Below are 26,120 nucleotides of genomic sequence, written 5' to 3' on the forward strand. Positions count from 1 at the left end.
CAAAAGGCATTCTACGGGGATAGGATGAAGACACAAGCCAAGGACAGTTACTCCAAAAGGCATTCTACAGGGGTAGGATGATGACACAAGCCAAGGACAGTTACTCCAGTATAGGTAAAATCAACGTCAGAGAAAACTAGTCAGAAGAGACGAGAAAAGGCCACTTCATTCTCATTAAGGAGCAACCCACCAAAAGAATATTTCAATTCTAAACATACACTCACTGTGCTGGTTAGTTTAGGTAGGTTTTACACAAACCTAGACATACCTTAGAATAGGAATCTCGGCAGAGGAGCTGCCTCCATCAGCCTGTCCTGTGGGTATGTCTGTGGGGGCATTTTCTTGATTAATGATTGATATGGGAATGCCCAGTTCACAATACAAGGTGCCACTCCTGAGCAGGTGGTACTGGGTGGATAATATGCTGAGCAAGCCAAGGGAAGTAAGCCTTCGTAAACACAACCCCTGCCTGGTTCTGCTTCAGTTCCTGCCTCTAGGTTCCTGCCTTGACTTTCTCCAGTGAAGGACTGCGACCTGTAAAATGAGACCAATCTTTTCCTTTCCAAGTTGCTTTTGGTTGTGACGTTTATCACAGCCATAGAAAGCATACTAGGACACACAACAAAACACATGTACAAGCAATTTCATAAAAGAATACTATTAGATCTAAAATTACAAAGTAACCCCCACACAGTGACAGTGGGGCTGAGATCATGTGGACAAAAACTAAACAGGAAAACACTCAAGTTAAATGACATTATAAATCAAATGGACCTAAAAGGCATCTATAGAATATTCTATGCAAACACTACAGTATATTCTTATTAGCAGCCCATGTGACTTTCTCTGAAATTGACCACATATCAATATAGGAAAGCTGAAATTATATTCTGCATTCTATTTGACTATAATGGAATAAAGCCAGATCTCAAAAGCAACAGAGACTATAGAAAGTACAAAAACTCACGGAAACTGAGCAACACAACATACTACTGGATGATAATTGGGGCAAGAAGAAATCAAGGACATTTAAGAATTCCTAGAATTGAATGAAAATAAAAATACAATATACCAAAGTCTATGAGCCACAATGATGTCCAGAGGAAGGTTTAGAGTACTAAATGCCTACATTAAAGAGAGAGAGAACAAGAGAGAGAGAGAGAGAGAGAGAGAGAGAGAGAGAGAGAGAGAGAGAGAGAGAGAGAGAGCAGAGAGAGAAAAAGAGAGAGAGAGAGATCTCAAATAGTCTAATGATGAACTTGAAAGCCCAGGGAAAACAAGAACAAACACTACACACAAAATAATATTAGGAAGAGGTGTCAAAAAAATCAGGGCTCAAATTAATAAAATAAAAAAGAAAATATCAACACAAATAGTTAATGAAATAAAGACTTTGCTCTTTGAAAAGATAAAAAGATTGACAAACTCCTAACCAAATGAACAAAATCAGAGATGAAAAGGGAGGCAATACAACAGACACTGAGGAAAGAGAGAACTGAAAGGACAGAGCTTAAAAAACAATATTCTACTAATCTTTATTTTAAAGCAATTTAATTGAAAAAATTATAGCACTCTTAACATAATTAATAGAAAAGTACTCTACAGCACACATTCAAAATATAAGTCCACAGCACTACATAGCACTCATAGCAGAAGTGTAATGTCACAGTCCATGCATTTTCTTTAAGAACTGCATGCAAGGCCTACAGAGATGGGAGTCGGTGAGTTGCAACTGTGTCTGTGCCAGTGGGGCTTGTTTTGCAATCTGCAAGCCCAAATCATTTCTAGAACATGCCAGTTTTATGGTACATTGATATAGAAAGTCTCTGAAAAACGAAATTGTTTCTAGTAGTCCTTTAGTTCTAAAGGTGAGACCAATGTGTTAATTTTCATGAAGCCATGCTGAGCTACACAGGCATTGCCTTGCTAAAGCCAGAAGTTCCCAGGGAAGCAAGCCTTGGAGCGCTTCCATTCTCCCCCACGTGCTCTTTGTCACCTGTCCCAGGCCTGCTCTGCCTCTCAATTTTCTTCTAACTCATTGTGTTGCTTAGTCTCTTCTTCACCACCAATCTTACCATTTACCTTCTTTAACTCAAGCTTTCGAAATCCCCTTCTTCTAAGAAGTCCCCCATGACTTGTTGGAAGTTGTCCCTAAGTCCCCTCATTTGGATATGGGATCTTATGCCACCACCCTCCATTCTCTATGTTTCCATGTTCTACGTTGCTGGAGCTCATCGACCCTCATGCTCATGTGCTCTCCCTGAGTTGTGGCCCCAGGGGAAGGATGACAAAAACTGTGTTGAACTGGGAGGAAGAAGTGGGTTGTGGTGAAGTTCAGGGCCAGGAAACCAGGGTTGTGAGTGTAAGCATGGGTCTCCAGGCGCCTCCCAGCCTTAAAGTCTCAGAAGCAATTCATCTCTCTGTTAGCCTATGAGGTTGCCCTAAGCACTGTCTATGAGGTAGTGTCCGGTACACTCCTAATGAAATTAACAAGACACTTGATAAATGGTGTCTAACAATGAAGACACAAACACAAGATAAAAGAGAGAACTCTACTATTTACTTTGGATTTTAAAATCAGGAATATAAACAATTACAGAGCTAATAAAAATGGTGAAATAAAGATACTTAGAGGTCTTACAAAGAAGGATGACTACTGGCTTTGTGCACTATATTTATTAGGTGTTTAAAATACAAATGGTTCTGTTCTTCTACTTTGGAATTTAGTTTGGTTATGTTAGATATAATATCAAGCACTTAGGGAGACAATGCTATACACACTTTTTTGCCAAGGAAGGATTAAATTTGTACTTTCAGTTATTGTGTCACACAGTTACTGTGATAAATAAACATAAATTTATTCACTTCAAATAATCCACAGTGTACATACATATGCTGTGCTCTGGAATTACCTGAACTAAAAGTGACATGGAATTTGTTTTGTCAACTGACAGAGAGGAACTTACATTATCCACAGGTCTGTCCGAAGAGTGAACTACAACAGAAGCTGAAGGGAGGATGGAGTGAGGTGAAAGCTGCCTGCAGGTCACAATGACCTGATTGTACTGCGCAAGCCACTCGGCAGTGAGTCACTGCTCAGTGCCTGGTCACCCGGGGCACCTCAAATCTTTACAAAACACAGCCTGTGCCAGAGCAGCCTCTTCCCAGCTCTGGAGCAAGACATTTCACAGCTCGGGAAGTGGCGGAGGGGAGGGGCCTGTGGGAGGGGAGGGAAGGAGGGCTCCTTTGCAGAGGAGCCTGGCTTCATTTTTAGGTTGCATTGAAGACCACAAGCCTTCCACAGGGCTTGTGGGTGTGACAGAGCCTCCACATACAGGTCCCTGTGAACCCTCCTCACACCACTGCACAGTGGTACATCAGCTTAAGGGTGAGTGAGAACCAGAAGCTTCAGTGTTTAGCACTGGGAAAAATGAAAGTCAGACTATGAAATTCAGAGTTTATCCGAGGACTTCTGGATCATAAATTATCCAAATACTAACAGTTTTATATGTAGACTGTTTATTTTTCTTTAAAAAAGAGAAAATGAAACAGCAGTTAGAACCACTTGTATGAAATGGTGGTTTTAAAGTTTAGGACAAAACTCCAAAAGCTGTGACTTCAAATCTCTTCTCAAATGCCTTGTCTGGGCTGGAAACTGCCAACAATGAGGCCTAGTAGAGGGACACTGAGAAGTACACACACACACACATACACATACACACACACACCACCACCACAGGCTGCTTTGGACTATGCTAGAGAAACCCCCAAAAATCACACCAAGAAACAATGAGCTAAGCAAAAACATTCTGAAGAGTATGCTACATAGCCTTACAGGACCAAAGCTAGGAATAACAAGAACTGTTTATTTGGACATTTATATTATGGTAGTTTAAATGCCCATCGGCATCTTTCTGCACCACCATGCTGGGGAAAAGAGAAGTTAAATGCAGTGCTTAGACTGGAATCTCTGGCACAGGACGAGGGCAGTGTCCATTCTCCATGTCTGATGCTCTTCTTCCACGGAGTCTATGTTTTCATTATTGTTGGAGATGCAGCTTGGAAACAAGTGAGCTGCAAGTGCATACTGCTCTTGAACTTGTTGAGCAGCTCTTCCAGTAACCTGAAGGGAGTAGAGAATTTTACATTCTGACAGTAACATTCTGTGCTAGTGAGTTGTATGTCAACATGATATGAACTAGTCATCAGAGAAGGGTGCCTCAGTTGAAAAAAATGCTTTCATAAGTAGGTAAGTTTATAAAGCATTTCCAAATTAACGATTAATGGATGAGGGCCCACCTTATTGTAGATGGTGCCATCCCTTGGTTGGCAGTCCTAGGTTGTATAAGAAAGCAGATTGAGCAAACCATGTTGAGCAAGCCAGCAAGCAGCACTCCTGCATGGCCTCTGCATCAGCCTTTGCCTCCGGGTTTCTGCCCTGTTTGAGTTTCTGCCCTGATTTCAATGATGATCAGTGATGTAAAAGCATAAAACAAACCCTTTCCTCCCAAGTTGCTCACAGTCATGGTGTTTCATCACTGAGAGTAACTCTAACTAAGATCAGGTGGTTGTTTGTTTTCCTGTTGCTGTGATACAACACCATGATCAAAAGCAACTTGGAGAGATTTACTTGGATTATAGATTATAGTCCACCTATCAAATGGGGAACACAAGGCAGACACTCAGGGCAGGGACTTGGAGCAGCAATCACAGAGCAGTGTTGTTTACTGGTTTGCCATCAGGCTCACAGCAAGCCACCTTTCTTACACAGGCCAGGCTACCTGCCTAGGTATGGTACAGTGCACAGTGGACTGGCTCTTCTTGTATCAATTAGCAATCAAGAAAATGCCCCTTAGACATGCAACAGGCCACAGTGATGGAGGCAATTGCTTGCCAGAAGTTCCCTTTCCCCAGGATGTCAATTTGACTGTCAAGATTAGCCATCACAACAGCTTTAACAACTTAGCAAACATTCAGGGAGCTGGTGGCCCAGGTCTGACTGCCATGCTGTGTTTAGAAGAAAGCCAAAAAAGCCAGTGCCTATGGAATTTTAATCAGCAATAGAAATATCTCAACTAAAAGTAAAGAGGCTGGTCAAAGAATGCATTATTAACTTAAATAAGTCTGTATTTATCTTCATTTTCTTTACACTCCTTCTTTAGAGTCCATCCTAGAACAGAATAACACTTAGATCTAGTCTTAACATTATCCAAACAATCATGAAAAACTATAATTCTTTTTGTTTTCCAGTTCTATGACCTCTGGGGAACTGAACGCAGACACTCAGGGCAGGAGCTTGGAGCAGAAATCACAGAGCAGCGAGTGTGATTTCTACACACAGTAGAAATGGTCCCAGAAGACAGGATCATCTCTCACCCTACTCATTAAATTGTTCATTTTATTTTATTATTATTACTGTGTGTATGTGTGTTAGGGGGGTGAGTGCTGGCCTGCATGCCACAGCATATATGTGGAGGTCTCACTTTGTAGCCCAGGTTGCTCTAGAACTTTAAATAAACATCTATATTTATTATTATTTTGAGTGAAAGAGAATGTCTGCATGATATATGGAAGGGATGGGCACATGAACACACATGCAGGTTGGAGGATAACTTGAGGAGTTGATTCTGGGGACGGGATGTAAGTCATCAGACTTCCACGGGTAGGTATCTGCCTGCTCCTGAGTATTGGCACTACAGGCACACAAGAACTGAAACAGCAGCATGTCAGCTCAAACAGTCAGTTATTGGTTGGTTTTGACGCTGAAATGCCTTTTGAAACATGTTCCATGTATTAAGAATAGTGGTGACTATTTTTACCTTTTATCTTTTATTTCAAGAAAACGCAAAGGGCTCAGAATGACTTCCAAGGCAAAACGAAAGCAGGGAAGGAAGCAGGGCACTCTGTGTTACAGGGTGCTCTGCTGCTGCTTTCCTGACTGTGAGACAGACTCACACAAGGGCCTGCTCCCCTTTCATTCTTCATGCCCACAGTTAGACCAGGTACCTTCTCTCTACAGCATTTCGCTGGGCTAGGCCACAGAATCTAGCATTGTGAGTCTTCCCCAAGCAAAGGCAGGTAGATTTTAACTAGGAATGGTAACAGAGAAAGAGATACAGGGTCTCTGCTGCCTAAGCTGAAGCTAGACTGGCATTTACAAAAGATACCTGGCCTAGACTTCCCCTCAGGCCACAACTTCCTGTTATATGAAAAGTAAAGTTTAAACGCAGGCTGAGCTCATTAATGTGGTAATGACATAGCTGTTCTGTGCCTTGTATGCAACTAGTCTAATTCTCCATGCTTTATAGAAGCCAACGTGTGTCTAAGCCAGGGCACAGAAGTAGGGGTGGTGGGAATAGGGATGGCAGCATCCCGCTCTCTTGTCATTACAGAAGCCAGTGCTGCAGCTGAGTAAGGAAGCCCAATGCCTTATGTCCTCTGTGCTTGTCACTTAAAACTATAAAATCCATCAGTATTTAAGTCAGACCTACAAGACAGAATTCATTCTGTCCCTTGGCAGTAAGTGAGGCATAGGGGAACCAGCACACCGCATCCCAGGGTAGCCTGGGCTCTCCTTATATGAGCCACTCTCAGTACTTTCAGTGAGTCTCTGGCTCTTAGAGCTTGTTCAGCTCTGCTAGTGTGCTGAGGAGAACACCCAGAACTTACTTTTTGTCCGCACCACTTGCAAGCTGAGGCAGGGCCTCCAGGGCCTGTTTAAAACTAGACCTGAAACACAAAAGCACATGAGCTCACAGTCCGCATTCTGAGCAGAATTCATAGGGGTCACTGTAGGCATTCCTAAGCACCCTTTAAATGTAAAGTAACTGATGAAGGCCAGTGAAGTGGAGATGTGTGAGAAAAAGTAAAAGTGAAAAACAACAGAAAAAGAAAAAGTAGAAGCAAGGCTAAGTGAGCAGAGCGGCAGGGCCTTCTGAGCACACGCCAGGGACTGACCTAGGCACGGTGATGCTGCTCAGGAGAGAGGGGAGGCTGTGGTGTCTATGCACACAGGTGTGTGTGTGTGTGTGTGTGTGTGTGTGCTCTCGTGTGTGCATGTGCAAGGCAGGGGTGGAGGGGAAAGAGGAGCTAAGGGAACTTTTTTTTTTTTTAACAAAGCTATAGGTAAAGCAACTGTGCAAATGGGAGGAGAGTAAGCAGAGACAGATGGTGTGGCAGAACAGTACTCAAGACAGTCACAGCATCCACAAGGACAGGACTTTCTTTACCACCATGTCTCCTCACAGTAGACATGGGGGACAGGAACTAGTTCCTATCAGAATTAATGTGGACAGGAAAGGAAGATATTTACATATAATTTTGAATACTATCTTTATTGTGAGAAAGGTAAATGAATGAATTGAAAAACTGCCTATTTAGTATGTTCAGTTTTTTCTAAGTAGAAAGTACCAGAAGAGTTATTGAGAGGAATGAGGATCACAATGGAAAACTTAGTTGATAATGACTGTTCCTAAGAATGGTTTTGATCTTCATGTCCTCTATTGTTCTAGTGGATTTGAAGAAATAAATGTAAGCACTACTGATTGGGGGATTGGGGAAGGTGGGAGGGTATCTCCTATCTTGTATTAAAATGATACTCTTCATTTTAATGATAGACCAGGATGTGAATGTCTGAATAATGTTTCTTAAACTAAGGGCGTGTTAAAAGAATGAAAAATCCCCACAGAGTCACAAAAATGCCTCTGGGAATCCTCTGTCCTCCCTAGCCGAGGCAGAGTGTGTGCGAGGACAGTGTGTGTTGGCATATGTGGCCGCCTTCTCCTGGTCAGTAGGCTCTCCTCTTTCCTGAGGGAGCCGGAAGTCCCTCCCTACGGTGACTACCACATCTCCTTCCCCACAGGCCTGGATTAACCGACACAAACACATTGTACCACTGTTTTTTGTTGTGAGAACAAAAGACTGGTGATGAAGATGAAGGTCATTCTGTCCTGTGTGGAACACGAAAGTGACCAGACACATGCTATTGATCTTAAAATTTTGTCTAGGAGTTCACAGGTTGTGCATCTCTAATCTGAAATTCAATGTGTTCCAAGATTTGAAATGTTTAGAGTACCAATAAAATAGAAAGTTCCATACAAAGTACTATTTTTTTCATGCTCATTTTATTTCATGCCCACGGGTGTTTTGACTGCATGTATGTCTATGTACCACATGCATGACTGATGGATGTAGAGGGTAGGAGAGAGAGTTGGTTCCTCTGGGACTGAGCTGAAGATTGTGAGGCATCAAGTAAGTACTGGGCCTTAAACCCAGATCCTCTGGCACATCTGCCAGTAATCTTAACTACTGAGCCATGTCTCTAGGCTCTCAAGCATTAAATGATCAAGAAATTATTAAATTACCTTTAGTCATATGTATAGGTGTAATGAAACATAAATACATTCCTTGTTTAGAAAAGTTCTATCTTCAAGATAAGTCTTTACATCACACACACACACACACACACACACACACACACACACACACAAAGTTGAACATACTTTTGTTCACAAGTATTTTGATACAGGATATTCAATATGTATTATCTTGCTTTTATAAACAAGGAACCTAGTTCACAAAGGTTAAGTTTAAGGGACACTCATATTAAGCGATATGGACTGGTACTTCCTATCATCTATATCATTTTCCACAAAAAAAAGAGTGGTTGGGAAAATGTGTTTTTAAACAACAATCATAGGAGTCATCTAGAAATGGCTGTGGTATATATACCATGGCAAGTAGGAGGAAGGTAATTTTATTTGTAAAGAAAATAATGAAAGTGTGATGGTGACTGTAAGGAGATGGCACAACCATGTTATCAAACACTGGAAATGAAATGAGTGGTCTCCTGCAGGCCCTGTGCTCACGGTGCAGCTCAGCTTTACCTCCCCGGCAATGCAGTGAGTGAGGCAAACAGCTCTGCACACAGGCAACTCTGTACATCTGACCTACTAATGTCTCAATAGTAGGAAATCCCGACTTTCATTCAAAACAGCTAAAAGTTACCATCAACTTTCCACTACAAAACTTTGTAAAGAAACCACAGGCTTCCTCTTACTCTGTGATATTTACAACACTTAAACTGTTCTGCAAATCTGAGCAAGACTTAATTTCCTTAGCCTTTTTTAAAAAATAAAAATAAAAAAGTATGTCATACTTGGCTATATTATTTATGAGACAAAGGTTTCTAAGTAATGAATGAAAAAATTGAATTTATAATGTTCTCTAAAGAAGTGGTCTTGAGAATCACTGTAGGCTTGAGCTTTTTAGTAAAAAAATTCTGAAGAAATATCAACTATTTCAACACAAATTTATGAACATTTTCTTTGTAAGTTTTCTGACAGAGGACACAATACACAAGAAAGGCGATTCTGATCATGAAGTAGAATTGCACAGGAACACTTTGCATCCTACCTGCTTTCTGGGGTCAGGTAAATGGCTACAGTGTCCCTCAGAGCACAGATTTCAAGTCTGGCCTAAAGATGAGAAAAAGGCAAGAGTGACAAGTGTTAGGCAGCAAATGACAGCAAGCCTTAAGGAGACAGTCCCACGTTCTTCCTGGAGGCCAGGCTGGCCAGAACAACAGCTTCTCAAAGAATGGTCTTAAAATACCAGTGTCTCCTTTAATCCTCCTGTCAAATATGACTGTGTGGGCAGGGGCTGGCCATACAGCCGTAAGAATTACTACCTACCTGACTAGTATTTGCCTTTTAGTTTGATAGTAAGAAGGGCAGACCTGAAACATTAGCCTGAGTGGCTGGGCTTGCTTCCTGATACCTACTACACCCTTTTAGATACACTGCCTCCTCTCCAAGCTCTATGAAGCCAATCTAATCTCTGTTTAATTTGTGAATAAGCTTAAAAGAGCAAAGAAAATTGACAAGTTAATCTTAAAATTCATATGGAAATGCAAAAGTTCCCAGAGAAGTTAAAATGATGCTGGAAAACAGCATGTTTGGAAGCCTCACATTTTCTAAATGCACTTTCCCATCAGGGTGGCACCAGACATGACAGGCATGGAGCTCAATGATGCAGAATGAGAGCCAACTGATTTCAACAAGGGCCACAAACCGTTCAGTGGGGCAAGCACCCACTCAATGAACAGAACCACAACCGAATCCACATATAGAAAGATGAAGCCCAAACCACCCTTACTATAGCTAAAAATTAATGTAAAAGAAAGACAACATCCTAACTTGATGCCTGGCTTGGTAGCCAAAGCTGTCCTATTCCCGGACACATAAACATCATATCAAATCAAATCAAATCAAATCAAATCAAATCAAATCAAATCTAGGCTGCACAGCATGGGAGACAAAACACAGAGACCTGGTGACCACCATGACTGCCATGTTGCCCATAGACCCGCCCTCCCCATCACAGGGCAGGCAGGTTGTGGACAATAGCCTGTAGGAGGATATCACCCAGTGGCCCGCCAGCTGCACTGCCAGCCTGCATCAGGCGCCACCACAATGTGCAAGCATGGGGTGGACAGATGGGAGAGAAAGAGACATGGAGCAGCTTGAACATTATGAAGAGAGGTGGAACTGGAGACTCAGGAGTGGAGAGGAGTAGCCTGTTGTGAACTGCCAGCCCTGCCACCTTGAGCCATGGTGAGGAAGGTCCTAGCCTGAGCTGCTGCCAAGGGCCATGTCTGGGTCCATGGCTATAAAGCCACTGGGGTCTGTATCAGTGTCTGTGGCTCATATTATCCCTAGAGAACATGGTCCTGGCTGAGTCAGCCACTGGGTGCATGAGAACTGGCCTTGCTCTTCACTGGCAGCAGTACTCTGGAGACCTCCCTCTCCCCCACCCCTATCCCACCCGCAGCTCCACAGCAGCCACAGCACTAGGAGAGTAGGCCCTGTGTCTGGAACAGCTCAGAAAGTAGAGCTGTCCCAGGTTGAGCAGGCTCCATAAGCCAGCACCAAGGGCAAAAGAGAGGGATCGTTGGCACCACCACCACTTGACTGCTGTGAGGTGGTGTGGGTACAGGAGAGACACCCTCCCACATCATTACCTGTGGCAATCAGGGCCATGAGAACAGGAGACCCAGCCCTGCCTCCTCACTGGCTATTGCAGTATGGAGAGCTGGCCCTGCACCTAGCCTGGGCAACACAATGGAGCTGGCCCTGATGGCGATAGCAAGGGTGAGCCAGCCCCGAGGCTGTGAGAGTGGGAGAGCTGGTGCAGCCCCTCTGAGGCTCCAGCACACCTTGACTGGATAGTTCTGGAGGCTTAGGCAGGTAAGCTGGCTGAGAGTGCAGAAGAGCAGGAAAGATGATCCTGTCTCCTGTCAATGGCAGCTTTGAGTGGCCTAGCAGGTGCAGCACTAGGGAGCTTGCCCTGGTAGTACAGATATGGGAGAGCCACTGTGACAAACTACAACTTTCATGATGAGATGCAGTAACACACCATCAGGAAAGTGAGATCACAGCTCAGAGAATGAGACACAGCCGCACAGCCAGGATGACAGCTATGGTCCACAGGACAATTTGTAACAAGTGCCTATAAAGCTGGTAGCTAATACTCAGTTTTCTATTTAAAATAATTTCTTTTGGTACCTGCAGTGCTCCATTTCTGCTGAAGGACGAGACGCACTGCATCAGTCTACTCAGCTCTTCAGAGACTGCTTCTACCACTCTGGCCAAGACCCGTGGCACCAGTTCTTTGGAAATAGTGAACACCTGATGGGAGGTTTAGAACAAAAAGACACAGTAATAAAATGATACACACTTATATGTAAACTTTTGATATTAAGATTCATTTTATTGTGTATGTGTAAATGTTCTGCCTACACATATGTATGTGTGCCAGATGTAGCCTGGTGCCTATGGAAATCACAACACAGTATCAGATCCCCTAGAATTGATATGGTTATGAGCCACAAGTGCTTTTACCTAGTGAACCATCTCTCCAGTCCCCAGATGTGTACTTTAGTTGTATTTACTGATTAATGACAAAAAACCTTCAGTTTTTAAAGGCATTGCAGATGTTGACTGAAAATTGTCTTGAAAATTTTGTCTTTTTTATATGTCTCCTTTATTTGAAACAAAATTTCTAAGTGTGTGTGTGTGTGTGTGTGTGTGTGTGTGTGTAAACCCTCTGGTACATACGTGCCACAATTAAAGAAAGATTAAATGAAGGAGAGTACTGGTGTAGTGGTGAGCACCTGCCATCTTGACTACTCAAACAGATGAGCAGAAGAGTGTACCAACCCAGGAGTTTGAGTCTAGCTTGGGTAACACAGTGAGAAACTGTCATATAAATATAGAAGAGTTTCACTATTCTGTATTGGATAAGCATTCCAGTTTTACTGTGTGCTACAAAGACATTATTTCTTTGTATTTGGCAAACAACAGTATTATTAAATTTTATTTCTTTATTTGTGTATTCCTCTCTCTCCCTCCCTTCTTCCCTCTCTCCCTTTCTCTCTTCTCTCTCTCTCTCTCCCTCCCTCCCTCTTTCCCTCTGTCCCCCCCCCCCCGTATGTGTGTGTGCACGCACACACACATATACCTTGGTATGTATGTGGAGGCCAGGGGACAACTTTTGGAAATTGGTTCTCTCTCGCACTACATGGTTTTGGGGATCAAACTCAGTCTATCAAGCTTGGCAACAAGTGCTTCATCTGCTGAGCCACCCTGGTGGCCCTATTTCAGATTTTAACATATGACAATGTTGTATCTGGAGGTTTAGTAAAGTATTTTATCCTGCTAATTCACAAATTAAAGAATGTTTTCTTTTTAGCCTTGCCTGTTCCCACTTTGAGGTGCTAATGTTAATTAAATATTTGTGTCAACCCAACAATTTGAGTATTCAACAAATATTTTGGCAATTTAAGATTTTATCACAAATGGTAGCCCTGGTGAAATCTCCTTTGGGTTACTGGGCTAAAATAAAAGGGGACACGAAAGGCTGCTACTTAAATAATATCACAGCTGTTGATAGTGGCGAATAGCCAACCTTCTGAACAGGACCAGACTGACTCTTACAATCTTGATATCTGTGGTTCCTCTGCTCTCTGCATACATGATGTTCCTTCCCACCAATGATTTCATTTATGTTCTAATCTCAAAAGAAACTCACACAAGAATTAGCTCATGTTTTTAAATAAAATCAGGGATCTACGAGACCAATACCTGCCAGAGTTAAGTCCCATAAAATCTTTCTAGAGAGGAGCTCACAAACTCCTCTGCTAAAACGTGGAAATGTAAGGAGGAGACATCACCTCTGTTTTCTCTGCTGTCATGCCCTTCTGCTTTTGCTGTCCTTATCTATATTTTTCTAGATACCATGATGGTCTCCAAACCTTCTAGACATGAAGGCCACACCAGCAACTGCCTGGAAGCTAGAGCTAAGCGGAGGAGGTACCTGAGTAACAGTAGTAAGCCTTTTGGCCTTTATGGTTTCCCATTCTTCTATGAGCCAGCTTGAGAGTGCTGGCAATGTGAGTTCTAGACTGTGAAGTAACTGCATGACAATGCCGGCAATGGTTGCTGCATCACCAAAGGTGGCAGCTTGTTTTCCAGTATGCCTCAGAATGACTCCCACTCCTAGGATGTCCAGGAAGAATGGCAGTATGAAACCTCAGATGATAACTATGGGGAACAGGTGTGTGAATTATGGGCAGTAACATCTACACATACCAAAGCAACACAATTAATTTACTAACTTCAGTGTTAATGATCATATAAAACGTGTAGTTTCAGGAAAAGCCTCAGTTTTACACACACACACACACACACACACACACACACACACACACACACTAACATTCATACCCAAGCACACAAACACACAAAATGCATGCATACAGACACAACAAGCAAATGCACAAAGAGAAACACACATGCACACCAATACACATAGGCATACACATACATACATGCATACAGACACATGCAAAAAGACACACACACAGACATGCATACACAAAGAGAGACACATACACACACAAAAGCTGAGCTCTATTTTACTTATATACCCAAGATACCTTTGAAGGGGGAAAAGAGACCCCCCTCTTGTGAATAATAATCCAATTTACTTCTTTCCTTCTTCCCCCTCAATTACCTACTTTCGTAGGAACAGCTAATGACAGCTTACCTCTGCATGCACAGCAATTATATTCACCAATGCTTCTTTTAAATAGTTCCTGACACCTGAAATCAAGATGGGGGAAGGGAAAGGCACTCAATGAAATCCTCAGCCAGCCCTCTCCCCTGCAGCATCAGAATGCAACTTCCAAAGTGGTGTGAGGTGAAACTGAAAATAACACCATTACTGTCCATTTCCTTTATAGATCAACAGGGTGAAAGGATCATTTCTAGAGAGGTAAAAACCAAAACAGCTTAAACGAGAAATTTTCTTTCACCTCTTTTCATTCTTATCACTGTTTGTTCTGAATTTACTATCAGTTGGTCTCAAAATCAAAACTTTAAAACATCTTTATATTTCACATGTATATCAGACAAAGAAAGTACAGAGGATCAAAGAAGGGTGCTGCAATCTCTAAGACTCATGTTAGACATCATAGCATTATACGGAATGACATTTTGATTCTAGGGAATCACTTTAATTAATTTCTCTCCGCGTGTGTGCATACACATGTGCATATGTGTGTTTAAGTGTAGCATGTATATGCAGGAGCCTGGTGAGGCTAGAGGGCATCAGATCCACTGGAACTAGAGTTACAGGCAGTTGTACGCTAAATGGCATGGATGCTGGGGACCAAAACAAGATCCACTGCAAGAGCAGTTAGTGCCCCTAAACTGCTAAGCCATGTCTCTGGCTCATGACTGACTTTCAAAGTAGGAAACCTTAAGGTCTTGGAGAACATTCAGTGGGTTAGAGTGCTCGCTATGCAAGGCATAAATGCATGAAAAGCAAACACCTATGCAAAGTGCTGGGCTGGTCAAAGCTGTTTGTGCCTTTAACTCCAGTTCTGTGGGAGACGGTGAGTTGGGGATACAAGGGGGGACAGGAAGATCATCGGGGCTTCCTGGATGTCAGCCTAACTTCAGGTTCAGTGACAGACTCTGCCTCAAGGGGGTTAAGGTAAACAGTGATAGAGCAGGATACATAGGTGTGCACTCCATATGTACCCATCCATGTACCCTATTACACAAAAGAAAAACTTGTCACATAATTAGACCCGATTCTATAAGACAAGTTAAAGACTGGACATAATAAAGATATCAGACTGTGAGTCCAGAATTAATGTGCACAGCTTGAGTTAACAGCAGCATCCTTATGGATGCAGAACATCATCACAGCTTTCTGAACCAACTGCCTCCTAGCTGTGACCTCTGGTGAGAAGCCTTTCCACTTGTTGAGTGAATATAGATTCTGCACCTCTTTTGCCAGACTGCAGTGAGGACTAATGGTGACCACGTGTGCATGTCCTACAGCTCACCATGCCCTTTAAGAGGCCATCATGGCTATGTACAAGAAAAACGCAAAAGCATAGTATTGTTTTCCTATAACTCCAAAATGACTGCTTTCCTTTGGAATGGGATGTTCTAGACTATCTTCTAGAATTAACTACAAAGGCTAAAGGGCAGTATTCTCTCAATGTTACTCATAGCTTGGATAGGCAGAGACCATTAACTACAATTTTTTTTTCCTGGTTGTTTTGAAACAAAATAGTTTGCACTCCAAGCTAACCCTGAACTCATTATACAGCTAAGGATGACTCTGAATTCATGATCATTCTAATTCCCCTTTCTGAGTGCTAGGATTACAGGTGTAACTCCAAGGGTAGGAAGCAGGGCTAAAAAGGGACCTAAGAAAGTAGAATATACAAACCTGCAGAACACAGCATCTTCTCCAATCAAAGAAAGGCCATGCCATTGATGTCCCCTGCAGCAGCGGGGAATGTAGGGCTGGGCCATGAGCATCACTCTGGATGTTAAGAGCAGGGCACATGAATGTGTACCACTCAAAAGTCTGGTCTCTGTGGGAGAGCAGCTCGTACATGCTCATCTCTATACTCCTAATATGCACAATTACTAAACCCAAGCCCAGCATGAGAGCAGTGATGCTCTAAGGAGCCAGGGTTAAACCTCAACAGCCTCTGTCATGTGAAACCAAGGCTCTGTCAGTGCCAGCAACAATGACTGCACATGTACGGGTAGAGCTCTGGCACTGACTACTAGGCCAAAAATTAAACTTCCACTCAAGCAAGGCAGGCACATGCCCAGCGGCCACATACTATGAACACACTATACGCAGCTCCCGCCTCTGACCTTGACAGGAAAAACGTCTGGCAAGAACATTACACCATGCATCATCAACAAAGTACCCCATAGCAGAGACAGCCCTGGCTGTCAACACAATTCTAAATGCACAGCTGTGATAGCAAATAGTACGTAAGAATGCTAGTAAGAAATACTTAGCACAATTCTAAATGCATAGCTGTGATAGCAAATAGTACGTAAGAATGCTAGTAAGAAATACTTAGTCAAAAAGAACATTTCCAAGAGAAACTCTGAAGAAAATAAAAACAGGTTTCCCCTATTAGCTTATTGCAGGATTTGCATGAATAGCAGAGGAAGCCTTAACCTTGGGAAAGAGAGTTTTATAGTTCTTGAAGTTTTACTTTTATGAATAGAAAAAAACACAACTAAGTGTTCACTAAACAACAACTAAATGCTTCAGAGGCTATAGGGCATGCTGGGAGAGAGAGGGACAGAAACAGCTCTTCCACCTAAGCGGTTCATCGGGCACTGGAGGTAGAAGTAACAGGCTGATGCTGACCAGCTCTGCAAAGTGCAAGCAGCCTGAGCTGGATCTTGCTAAAGCAAAGTGTTGCTCTCCCAAAGCACTGCATATACTACTGTGTAGCACAATTACAAAATAAAGGTGCTTAGGATGGAGCTTGCCAGCAATCCTAGAACCCAGGCACAAGGATTTTGAGTTCTAGGCCTACACAGTGACTCTTGTGCCTGCTCTTGGGACTCTTCCTCCTGTTGAGTTTACTGTCAAGTGAACTAACATATTCCATTCAAAGGAAGTAGCTACAAATATTCATTTATTTGTTAATACAGATTTCTTAAAATTCTCTTATGAGGTAAACTACTAGGTACATATCTACATACATTGGGTCCTTTTAAGTAGATCATGTTGATGATCCCAGAAAGAAGACCACACAGTTACATTAAGTTTGATTACAATTTACTGCAGTGAGTTTGTGTTTAGAGTCACATATAGCAAATTCTTACAAGGCAGTTATATAAAAGGGTTTTCTGTGGCAGAGAAAAGCAGTGTAAAACAATCTGTAACAAGTGTGCTTGCTTGCTCTCTTCATTTGCTGAAGTTCTCAGTTGGCTAAACCCTCAGTAAGTAAAGGTAGAAAAAAGTTAAGGCAAAGTGCCAGCTTGGGTATCATTTATGTTTGGAAATGGCCACTCTGCCTGACCCTTCATGTGGTGGCAAGCCGCTGGCAAATGCGCTTTTTGCTGACTAGTGAAAAGAAATGCACTGTTGGGCTTCCATATGCAGGGACTCCATGCCCATAGATTCAACCAATAGCCAACGTGGAATACTGAAAGCATCAACACAAACATATTTTTTTTGTTATTTTTCCCTAAAGAAAGGACTGAAACAGTTACCTGTGTTTGGCATCACAAGGAATCTAGCAGTGATTTACAGCAAATGGAGGACACGCCGAAGTCTGTGCAGCTCTGTGCCCTTTCACAGACTGGACCAAGCATCTGGGACACTGGTGTCTGTACTGTGGACACTGTGGTAGAAGAATGGAGACCTAATTCCTAAGGCTGTGGGCAGTTGGAGTTTAGGAATGGGAGGGTGGGCCTCACGTGTGGCCTCAGGGACAATGCTGAGCCTGCCATCTCTTCCATCACTGAGAAGTGAGAAAGGAAAGGAAGGCAGAAGAAGCTGATCTCAGGGAAGCTGTACAGATAAATGCCTACAGTAAACAGTTATGCTCTAGAGGTAGACGGTAGCAGGGACTGTAGGATGGATTTCAAAGTCCCTGGCTTTGGTGCCTGGGGGCAGGACCAGAACTTGATTTCTTGTGAGGAGGCTACTTCTACAAGGTAGGTAACTTATGAGGGAGGAGCCATACTGTAGTCTACTCTGGTGGCAAATGTTGGCTTCTCTTGTCACATTTTATTCTATTTTAATATCATTAACATTGACAGTTGCTAACTGCTTTTTATGTTGCGTGAGGTGGCAAAGGGTACAACTACGGTACAAATTCTGGCTTGCCAATCACTAGCCACATGATCTCAGACAACTCAAGTCATGGCCAACCCTGAAAGGCAGTGATTATAATGAGTTCTTTGCTAACAATGCCATTATGAATATGCTGTTTATTCTCTCATTCTTCAACAGTGCCCACCTGCCCTATGTGAACACCACCAATGTGCTGTAAGAAGTGCACAGAGCAGGCACATCCTGCAGCCCCAAAAGAGATGAGGCTTCAGTGGAACAAGTGTTCTATTAAGTCTCAAGAAGAACACACATGCCAAGGGAAAACAGCTTTAGACAAAAACAAACAGCTGGCTGACAGGCACACTGGGTATAAAATGCACTAACTACAGCTGTATTTTCTGAAACTCCAGGTATATACATGGAAACTAATTCACTATGCCATCCAGCTGTAGCAGTTTTGCTCAGTGCCCACAATGTGCTAGATACTACAGCAATTCTCAGGTAGACAGGACCACAGAAGGGACAGCCTGTATGTTAGAAAACCTGGGTTTTAGTTTGTACTCCAATGGCAATAACCATGAAGTGCTAAATGTACAGTGTAGACCTGATTAGGAAAAGGTGGTCAGTGTGTGTGTTGGGGGGAGGGGGATGGGTGTGAAGGTAATTAAGAGGAAAACTGACTTGCTTCTTGAAGTTGCAGGGAAGTGTCAGGTTATTATGATGTAGTCATGAGTGTTGTTTTTAAGAGCCCTACTTAGATAAACCCCCACAACTTTCCATGTTACTTAACTGAGGGAATGAGAAGCAGTTTCTGAGCATTCAGAATATTATCGACCTTCTCTGCTCTGAATATGAAATTAGAATGTGTCATGATATTTGACCAACAAAGTGTCCCCACCCACACAGTATGAACCCAGACGATCACTTAGCAATTAATCTAGAAGCCTAGTGTGGAAATTCCCCAGGGAGAACAGAGTTTGCCTCTGCTCTGATCGAGGTCCTGTAAGCTGTTGCTCGAATGGTGGGCTTCCAGTTAGTGAGCCTGTGGGACCAGACTCTCCCACAAGGAAAACAGTGTTTGTACACATCAAGTTCAAATAGAAGCTTCCTGTTCATTTTGTCAGTTTCTTCTTTTTTATGCAGGAAAGTCACAAAATTTTAGGGATAAGCATGCTATTAATAAAAATACACAGTGAGAACCTAATGTTAGTATTCTGGACCAGGCACCATTTCAGGCCCTGAGGAAAACACAGAGATCTTCCCCACAGAGCTTAGAGCTGATATAAACAACACCCGGGTTTAATATAATAAATGGCCTGACTGTCTTACATATAAGAAAAAACGGCAAAGTAAACTATTCTTAAACAAGAAAATAGCTATATGATATAAAATTAATCAGGCAAACAGTAAAGCCTGGATTGGGCAGAGGCAAGGCTACTGTGCATGAGAATGGCACCATTGTGACAAACGACCCCATCCCTTGTTGACTAAACACTGGTGTTTCTGTGTGTCCATTTCATGAGAATGCTTCCTGGTAACAATGTGGTAATGCTCCCCCATAAATTTCAACGAAAAGTGGTTAAAGGGTGGCTGGAAACAAGGTAGTTTGTTTGAGCTTTGAGTTCTCCTCAATGTCTGGGAAAATGCTCAAGGTGTTAGGCAGATTTGATTCTTTTCATTAATAATAGGAACAAGCTGCCGAGGATGCACCCACAAGAAAGAATATACTAAAAATGATCAGGCTCGTCTTCTTACACTTTTTTAAAATTTAAAATTTTAAAAATTAAATGCCCGTTGAAAAGATATAAACATAGAAGTATGGGCTCATTTAAGAACAACTAGACATTAAATGAAGGTTGTCTTCATCACTTCCCCTGAGAATGAGACCTGACAATCTGGTATATTCTTCCACACTTTTGCCTGTGTGTGTGTGCGCGCGCACACACACACACACACATACACATATATGTAAAAAGAAGTTACTGCCTGATTGGAGGTTGAGTGTTTGAGAGATCTTGGGGGTCCAGATTAATTGAGACTGCTGGTCCTCCTCCTACAGGGTCACCCTTCTCCTCAGCTTCTTTCAGCCTTCCCTAATTCAACCACAGGGGTCAGCTGCTTCTGTCCATTGGCTGGGTGCAAATATCTGCAACTGACTCTTTTAGCTGCTTGCTGGGTCTTTCAGGGGGTAGTTAGTCCCTTTTTGTGAGCACTCCATAGCCTCAATAATAGTGTCAGGCCTTGGGACCTTCCCTAGAGCTAGATCCCACTTTGGGCCTGTCACTGGACCTTCTTTTCCTCAGGTTCCTCTCCATTTCCCATCCCTGTAAAGATCTCTCAAACACTGGACCTCCAAACAGGCAGCATACACCAGCTGATATGAGGCCCCCAACACACATACAGTAGAGGGTCTGTGTTCATTCAGAGATGATGCACCTAACACTCAAGAAGCTGGAGGCCCCAGGGAGTTTAGAGGTCAGGTGGGGTGGGGACATCCATGTGGGTACAAGGGGATGGGGAGGAGGTATGGAATGTGGAACAGTCGGAGGGTGAATGGGGAGAAAATAAAATATGGAGTGTAAAAAAATAAATGAATTAAATAAAAAGAGGTTACATTACAATTCTCTTTTTAAAACTTAATTATATCACATTTTTTAAGAAACAAAGGTAAACAAAGAGAACCAAACCAAACTAACCTGCTTTTCAGAGCAAGCTGGGTCTTTAGTAATGTCAAGTGGAATACATGCAATCCTCCTCCTACTCTGAACAGATTTCTTCCCATTCAAGTATGGCTTTCCCACTGCCTTCTAGCCTTGCCACGCCCCACCTCCCAAGCCCCCAACCCACCCTCGCTGCCGTCACTAGGGGAGTCCAGTTGATACACTGATTGATGGCCCTAGCAACAGAGGCAATGGTCTACAATAGGGCCACTGCTAGAGATGCACATTCTATTGATTTAGTGGAATATGTTCAGCACTACAGTGATGTGACAGTCTTTATGCTTGAAACATCACTGTTGCTTCTCTCATTGTTGTCTCCTTCTCCATTAACCTTGAAGCCGCTAGCTTTCTCTCTCTCCAACCACCCACCATTCTGCCCTTTCCAGAATGTCATAGATTTGGGTAATCATCCTCCTTGGTATCCCTAGTGCTGGGATTACAGGTATGTGTCACCTGGCTCATGTATTTTAATAGGATAATCCAGAGGTGGAACTGCTGAGTTCAAAGGTTTTCAGTCTTGGTAGATTCTGCCAAGCTGCCATTCAAAAGGCCACAGGAAACAGAGATCTTGTTTCTCCATGCATTTTAAACATGGGTTTTCTGCTGCTACAACATGTCCCAACTCAATGGTTCATTGAAAATTCTTAAACAGTAATGTGACAAAACTTTTCATTGAAAAAAAAAAAATCAAGTAGAATTTTAAGCAAAATTTGAAGGTGAAAGAAGATAAGCCAAAGGCAAGCAAACCTTTCACTCCTCTGCCTGTCTCAAGTCTCAGAAGGAGCTACAGAAAGCATGCTGTACCATGTGAGCCCATACCAAGAGTGCACACCTTCCTCCCCATGGAACACTTCCTGGCACAGCTGACATTGCTTCTCTGCAGACAAACTCACTCAAGGTTCTCTGCTAGTGTTGTTTTGAAACCCGGCACTCCCCGGTAGGCAATACTTCAAGAAATCGAATTGGAAAGTCTGGAGACAATCTACTTCATACACCACACTTCCTGTTTTTAACCCCTGTGCCCTAAATCAGTTAGCACTCCTCGTCTACTGACAAAAATAGATCGAAAAATACTATAAATATCCCACAATGTACTTTTTTAAATTGTCAAACTGAAACATTACATGAAAGAAGCCTGGGGTGTTTTTTTCAAGTAAATTATCTATTCAACTATACTCTAAAGACACATAAAGATTACCGCCTGTTCTTAAAAAAAAAAAAATTGTCAGAAACTTTATCAATATTGGCATAACAGACAAAGGAGCCTAACTATCACACAATATAATTAGCTTTTGTTGGGATAGAGAAAGCATTCTGTTGGAGGTACGAGTCTTCCCGTTTTAGTGTTCATTTCCATATGGACTTATTTAAAGGTATTTAAAGGTATGCTCAGGGGCAAGGTGGCCCTACTGTGAGTGTGTGAATAACTTCTGCCTTTATAGTGCTGTTTTCTGTTTAGACAAACAGCTTTCAAGACACAGAAATAGGCAAGAGGAGCACAGGCACCCACCCTCTTCTCAGAAGTTTACTTGATGTGTTAAAGGGACCATGCATCAGATTAACAAAGCATGTTACAGTATACTCTGCAGAATTAGCACACAAGTCATCCAATCCTTCATAAACCTAATATCCTGAATTTCAGACTTAAAAGGAGACAGAATTAACATGAACTGACAAATTATAACTCTCTTGTTTCAACTAACTATATACACACACATACCCACACACACAGACACATACGCACACACCAACACATACAAATACACCACACACACACTACACACAAACACACACAAACATACACACACCTCAACCCCTCACCAAGCCTTTCATTAAAAAGCAGTCTCAACTGGAAAAGTGAAAGTAACAACAAAATAAGATTCATTCTTTACATGCAAATGAGTGTTTTTATTCACACTGTGAACTACCACTCTGGACATAATACTGCATAAATAGGAACTGTTCAATTTTCAAAATCTCAAGAAGACCAGTTTAAAGAAAGGGATGCTTGGGATGGAAGCATTGTTGGGAAGCAGGCTACTGAGCTGTGGCCTCTTGGAAAAATGTCAACTGTGAGGAGCATGCCCATTGCCTAGCACCTGCATGCAGAAGGTGCAGAGCTGCTCTTGGGCTTATGAGAACAGTGAGCAGTAGCGAGGCTGCCACAGCACTGGAATGAACTGTGGGGCAGAGAAAGAACTAGGTGTGACCCTCATCTTCAACATCTAGCTCCATATACTAATCCTTTGATAAGGAGTAGCCCATTGTTGTAATTTTACTCATTAAATCAAAGGATTGATCTAGAAATTAAAAAGTTTTAGTCATGTAAAAACTGGAAGTCAACAGCTATGAATTAGTCAAGTCCTATTTCCATGGTAAGAATCCGGGAACAAGTGTCTATCTCTAGAGCCCTATGTTTTTGCACAAGTCACTCATCTGCTGGAGTATTAAAGCCACAAAGTGCTGCTTCTGCACTCTGCTGAATCCAATGGCAGAAGAGAGAGGCTGAGTAGAAAGGGCAGGACGGTGGACTTGAGTGTGCTTCTGGCTTCCCAGGAGCTGTCTACCTGCCTGAGTCTCTATTTGTAGAGCTGTCAGAGATGGTTCTGAGGACAAGGCACAGCCCAAGGGGAGCAAGAGTTTTTTCAAGATAAAGGAGGGCTCAGCTCCTCATTTCATACATGGGATTTTGTTTCTGACTCTTTATAATGCAATCTTCCTTCACACATGTGAATTCAAATGGCTATTTCACTCCAGACCCAAGCTGCTCTTTCTCCTCACAAGAAGTTTGTTTTTCGAGTACTCTGTTAAATATATCCTGAGTGTCCTGCAATAGTTTAATGCAGATTTTTAATGCCAAAGAATTGCAATGCCTTCACTCTCCCTGATAGCTTTGCCAAAGGAAGGACTTGCTCATGGCTCCCTATGGCGATTAAAACATATTTGCTGCCAGGAAGCACAATCTAAAAATCTATAGGATTGTTCAAATCAAAGGTAGACAAATTTTAACTCTGTCAATACAAGTATATTTATACCTAAAGCTATAACATGATCTAAATATAGAACGCAGCTGGGCAGTGGTGGCACATGCCTTTAATCCCAGCACTTGGGAGGCAGAGGCAGAGGCAGGTGGATTTCTGAGTTCAAGGCCAGCCTGGTCTACTTCAGAGTTCCAGGACAACCAGGGCTATACAGAGAAACCTTGTCTTGAAAAAAACCAAAAAAGAAAAAAAAACTAACAACAAACAAACAAACGTATGTATATATGTATATATACAAAACATATATATACATGCATATATATATATATATATATGGAATGCCTATCTTATAAAAACATGTATCACATGATATGTCTAGCACTGCTAATGGGATGGGGTCTGGACATTGTGGTGGCTGTGGTCTAGATTCAGAAAGCTCCACTGTAACATAAACTTCCATGGTCAAAGATCAGGAAGACACAGCAGAGCCCTCTCCCCAGAGAGGTCAGGAGTTTAGTCAACAGCAGCACAATAGATGGTTTCAGACTTACACAGTATGACAAGTATGTTGGAGTTAAATAATCTGAAGGCCCAGTTCTAAGTCCACTTTATTTTGCTGCCCAGATTAAATGGCTTTTATAAGTGAGAAACTGTCACACTAAGAAATAAATGCAGTTGTATTTGAAAGAGGTACCTTTACCTTTCACTAAAGAACTATCCCTGTCGAGTTCTTTCAAAGGAGTTTTTTTCTTTTGTCTTAAAGTATAACTACTACATAATGAACTATGTAATCCCTATGTATACCATTTGATGTATTACATGTTCACATGCATACAAACATGCAGTTCCATATGCACTGGGGCAGGATAAGGATGGGAAATAGGGTTTCTAGTAGACTGTAGCAGCTCTTGCCTTTCTACAAGGGCAAAAGTTTCCTGATCCCTGTCTCTGTGAACATACACATTCACACATATGAGAACACATGCACGTGCTGATCTATAGTGGGTGGTTACTGTACACACACATACTGATCTGTAGGGCATAGTCACTCACACACACATGTTGACCTCTAGTGTTCACATGCATGCTGGGCTATTGTGTATGGTCACTGCATACACACACACACACACACACACACACACACACACACACACACACACACGCGCACACACACACATACACACAGACCTGTAGTATGTGGTTACTGTGCACATGCATGCATGTTGGGCTATAGTGCTCAGTCACTGCATACACTATTCTGTAGCCAGTTGTTTAGTGAGCAGCTGGACAGCGGGGCTACAGTCCCACCCGAAGTACACCCTTGTTCAACAGTTTACTTTCAGGGCTGTTCCATGTGGGTTCTCATATATACAAGCAGCACTATCTCTAATGAAAGCAAAACAAGAATTGCTAGACCTTCTTTTTTGGTAGACCCATTTCCCAGCAAATATAAAAACACAAGCCATAGCACCAAACAACAAAGAAGAGAAAGAAAAGCCCAAGAATGAAAACCACTTTTCTTTATACCACCCAACAACAGAGTACAAGATATTACATTTTTCATCTCCACCATATTTTAAGTCCATGAAGACAGTTTCTGTAATTTTATAAAACCTATTATTAAAGCTCTTTAACACACAAACTTGCTAACATGATATACATTTTACAGAAAATTCCTAAAAGTCCTTGTCACCATAATCACAGGCTGTCACAGCATTTGTAACCAAAAGTGACAGCAATTTCAAAAAGCAAGAATGGGTTTTCAAGTATATCATATTTGGGAATTTACTGTGGTTGTCACTCAAACATTCTGACTATTAGTGCTTGGTATTATCAGAAAATTGAAGTCAATTGATCAAAAAAAAAAAAAGGCATATCCTGAGTACCCTGTACAATACAGGTTTTACTAACATTCTTTAACTTGCTCTGATAGACACAAAATGCTTCACTTTGTTCCAAATACTTAAAACAGCTACTTGCTGAGGTTTTTATTTCAAGTGTCTTTATCTTTCTTCTCCCTCTGTCTCTCTCTGTCTCTATCTCTCTGTCTGTCTCTCTGTCTTTGTCTGTCTCTCTGTCTCTGTCTTTCTCTCTCTCTCTCTTACTTATACCATGTAATAGTCAGGCAAACTGTATTTTATGCATTTATTTACTTTGGTATATGTGTATGTGGTCATGAGAATATGGAGATCAAAGGGACAACTTGTAGAAATAGCTTTCTCCCTCTGTCACTGGGGCCTGG

The 26,120-nt window shown here is 42.1% G+C and overlaps 1 protein-coding gene across 3 annotated transcripts in view; it reads right to left on the bottom strand.

The window, feature by feature from the left end:
• Window positions 1–2,665: 2,665 nt before the first annotated feature.
• Window positions 2,666–26,120, bottom strand: part of Exoc2 (exocyst complex component 2) — a 164,324-nt gene continuing 140,869 nt past the window's right edge. For all 3 annotated transcript variants that reach the window (XM_031359066.1, XM_031359067.1, XM_031359068.1), the window contains exons 24-28: window positions 14,107–14,162; window positions 11,565–11,687; window positions 9,415–9,476; window positions 6,670–6,729; window positions 2,666–4,123 (exon numbers count right to left, since the gene is read on the bottom strand). In XM_031359066.1, the coding sequence (XP_031214926.1) occupies window positions 4,030–4,123; window positions 6,670–6,729; window positions 9,415–9,476; window positions 11,565–11,687; window positions 14,107–14,162 (395 nt within the window). In that variant the 3' untranslated portion in view covers window positions 2,666–4,029. The remainder of the gene's footprint in view (window positions 4,124–6,669; window positions 6,730–9,414; window positions 9,477–11,564; window positions 11,688–14,106; window positions 14,163–26,120) is intronic.

The sequence above is a fragment of the Mastomys coucha genome, unplaced genomic scaffold (genome assembly GCF_008632895.1).
Source record: "Mastomys coucha isolate ucsf_1 unplaced genomic scaffold, UCSF_Mcou_1 pScaffold7, whole genome shotgun sequence".
NCBI lineage: Eukaryota > Metazoa > Chordata > Mammalia > Rodentia > Muridae > Mastomys > Mastomys coucha.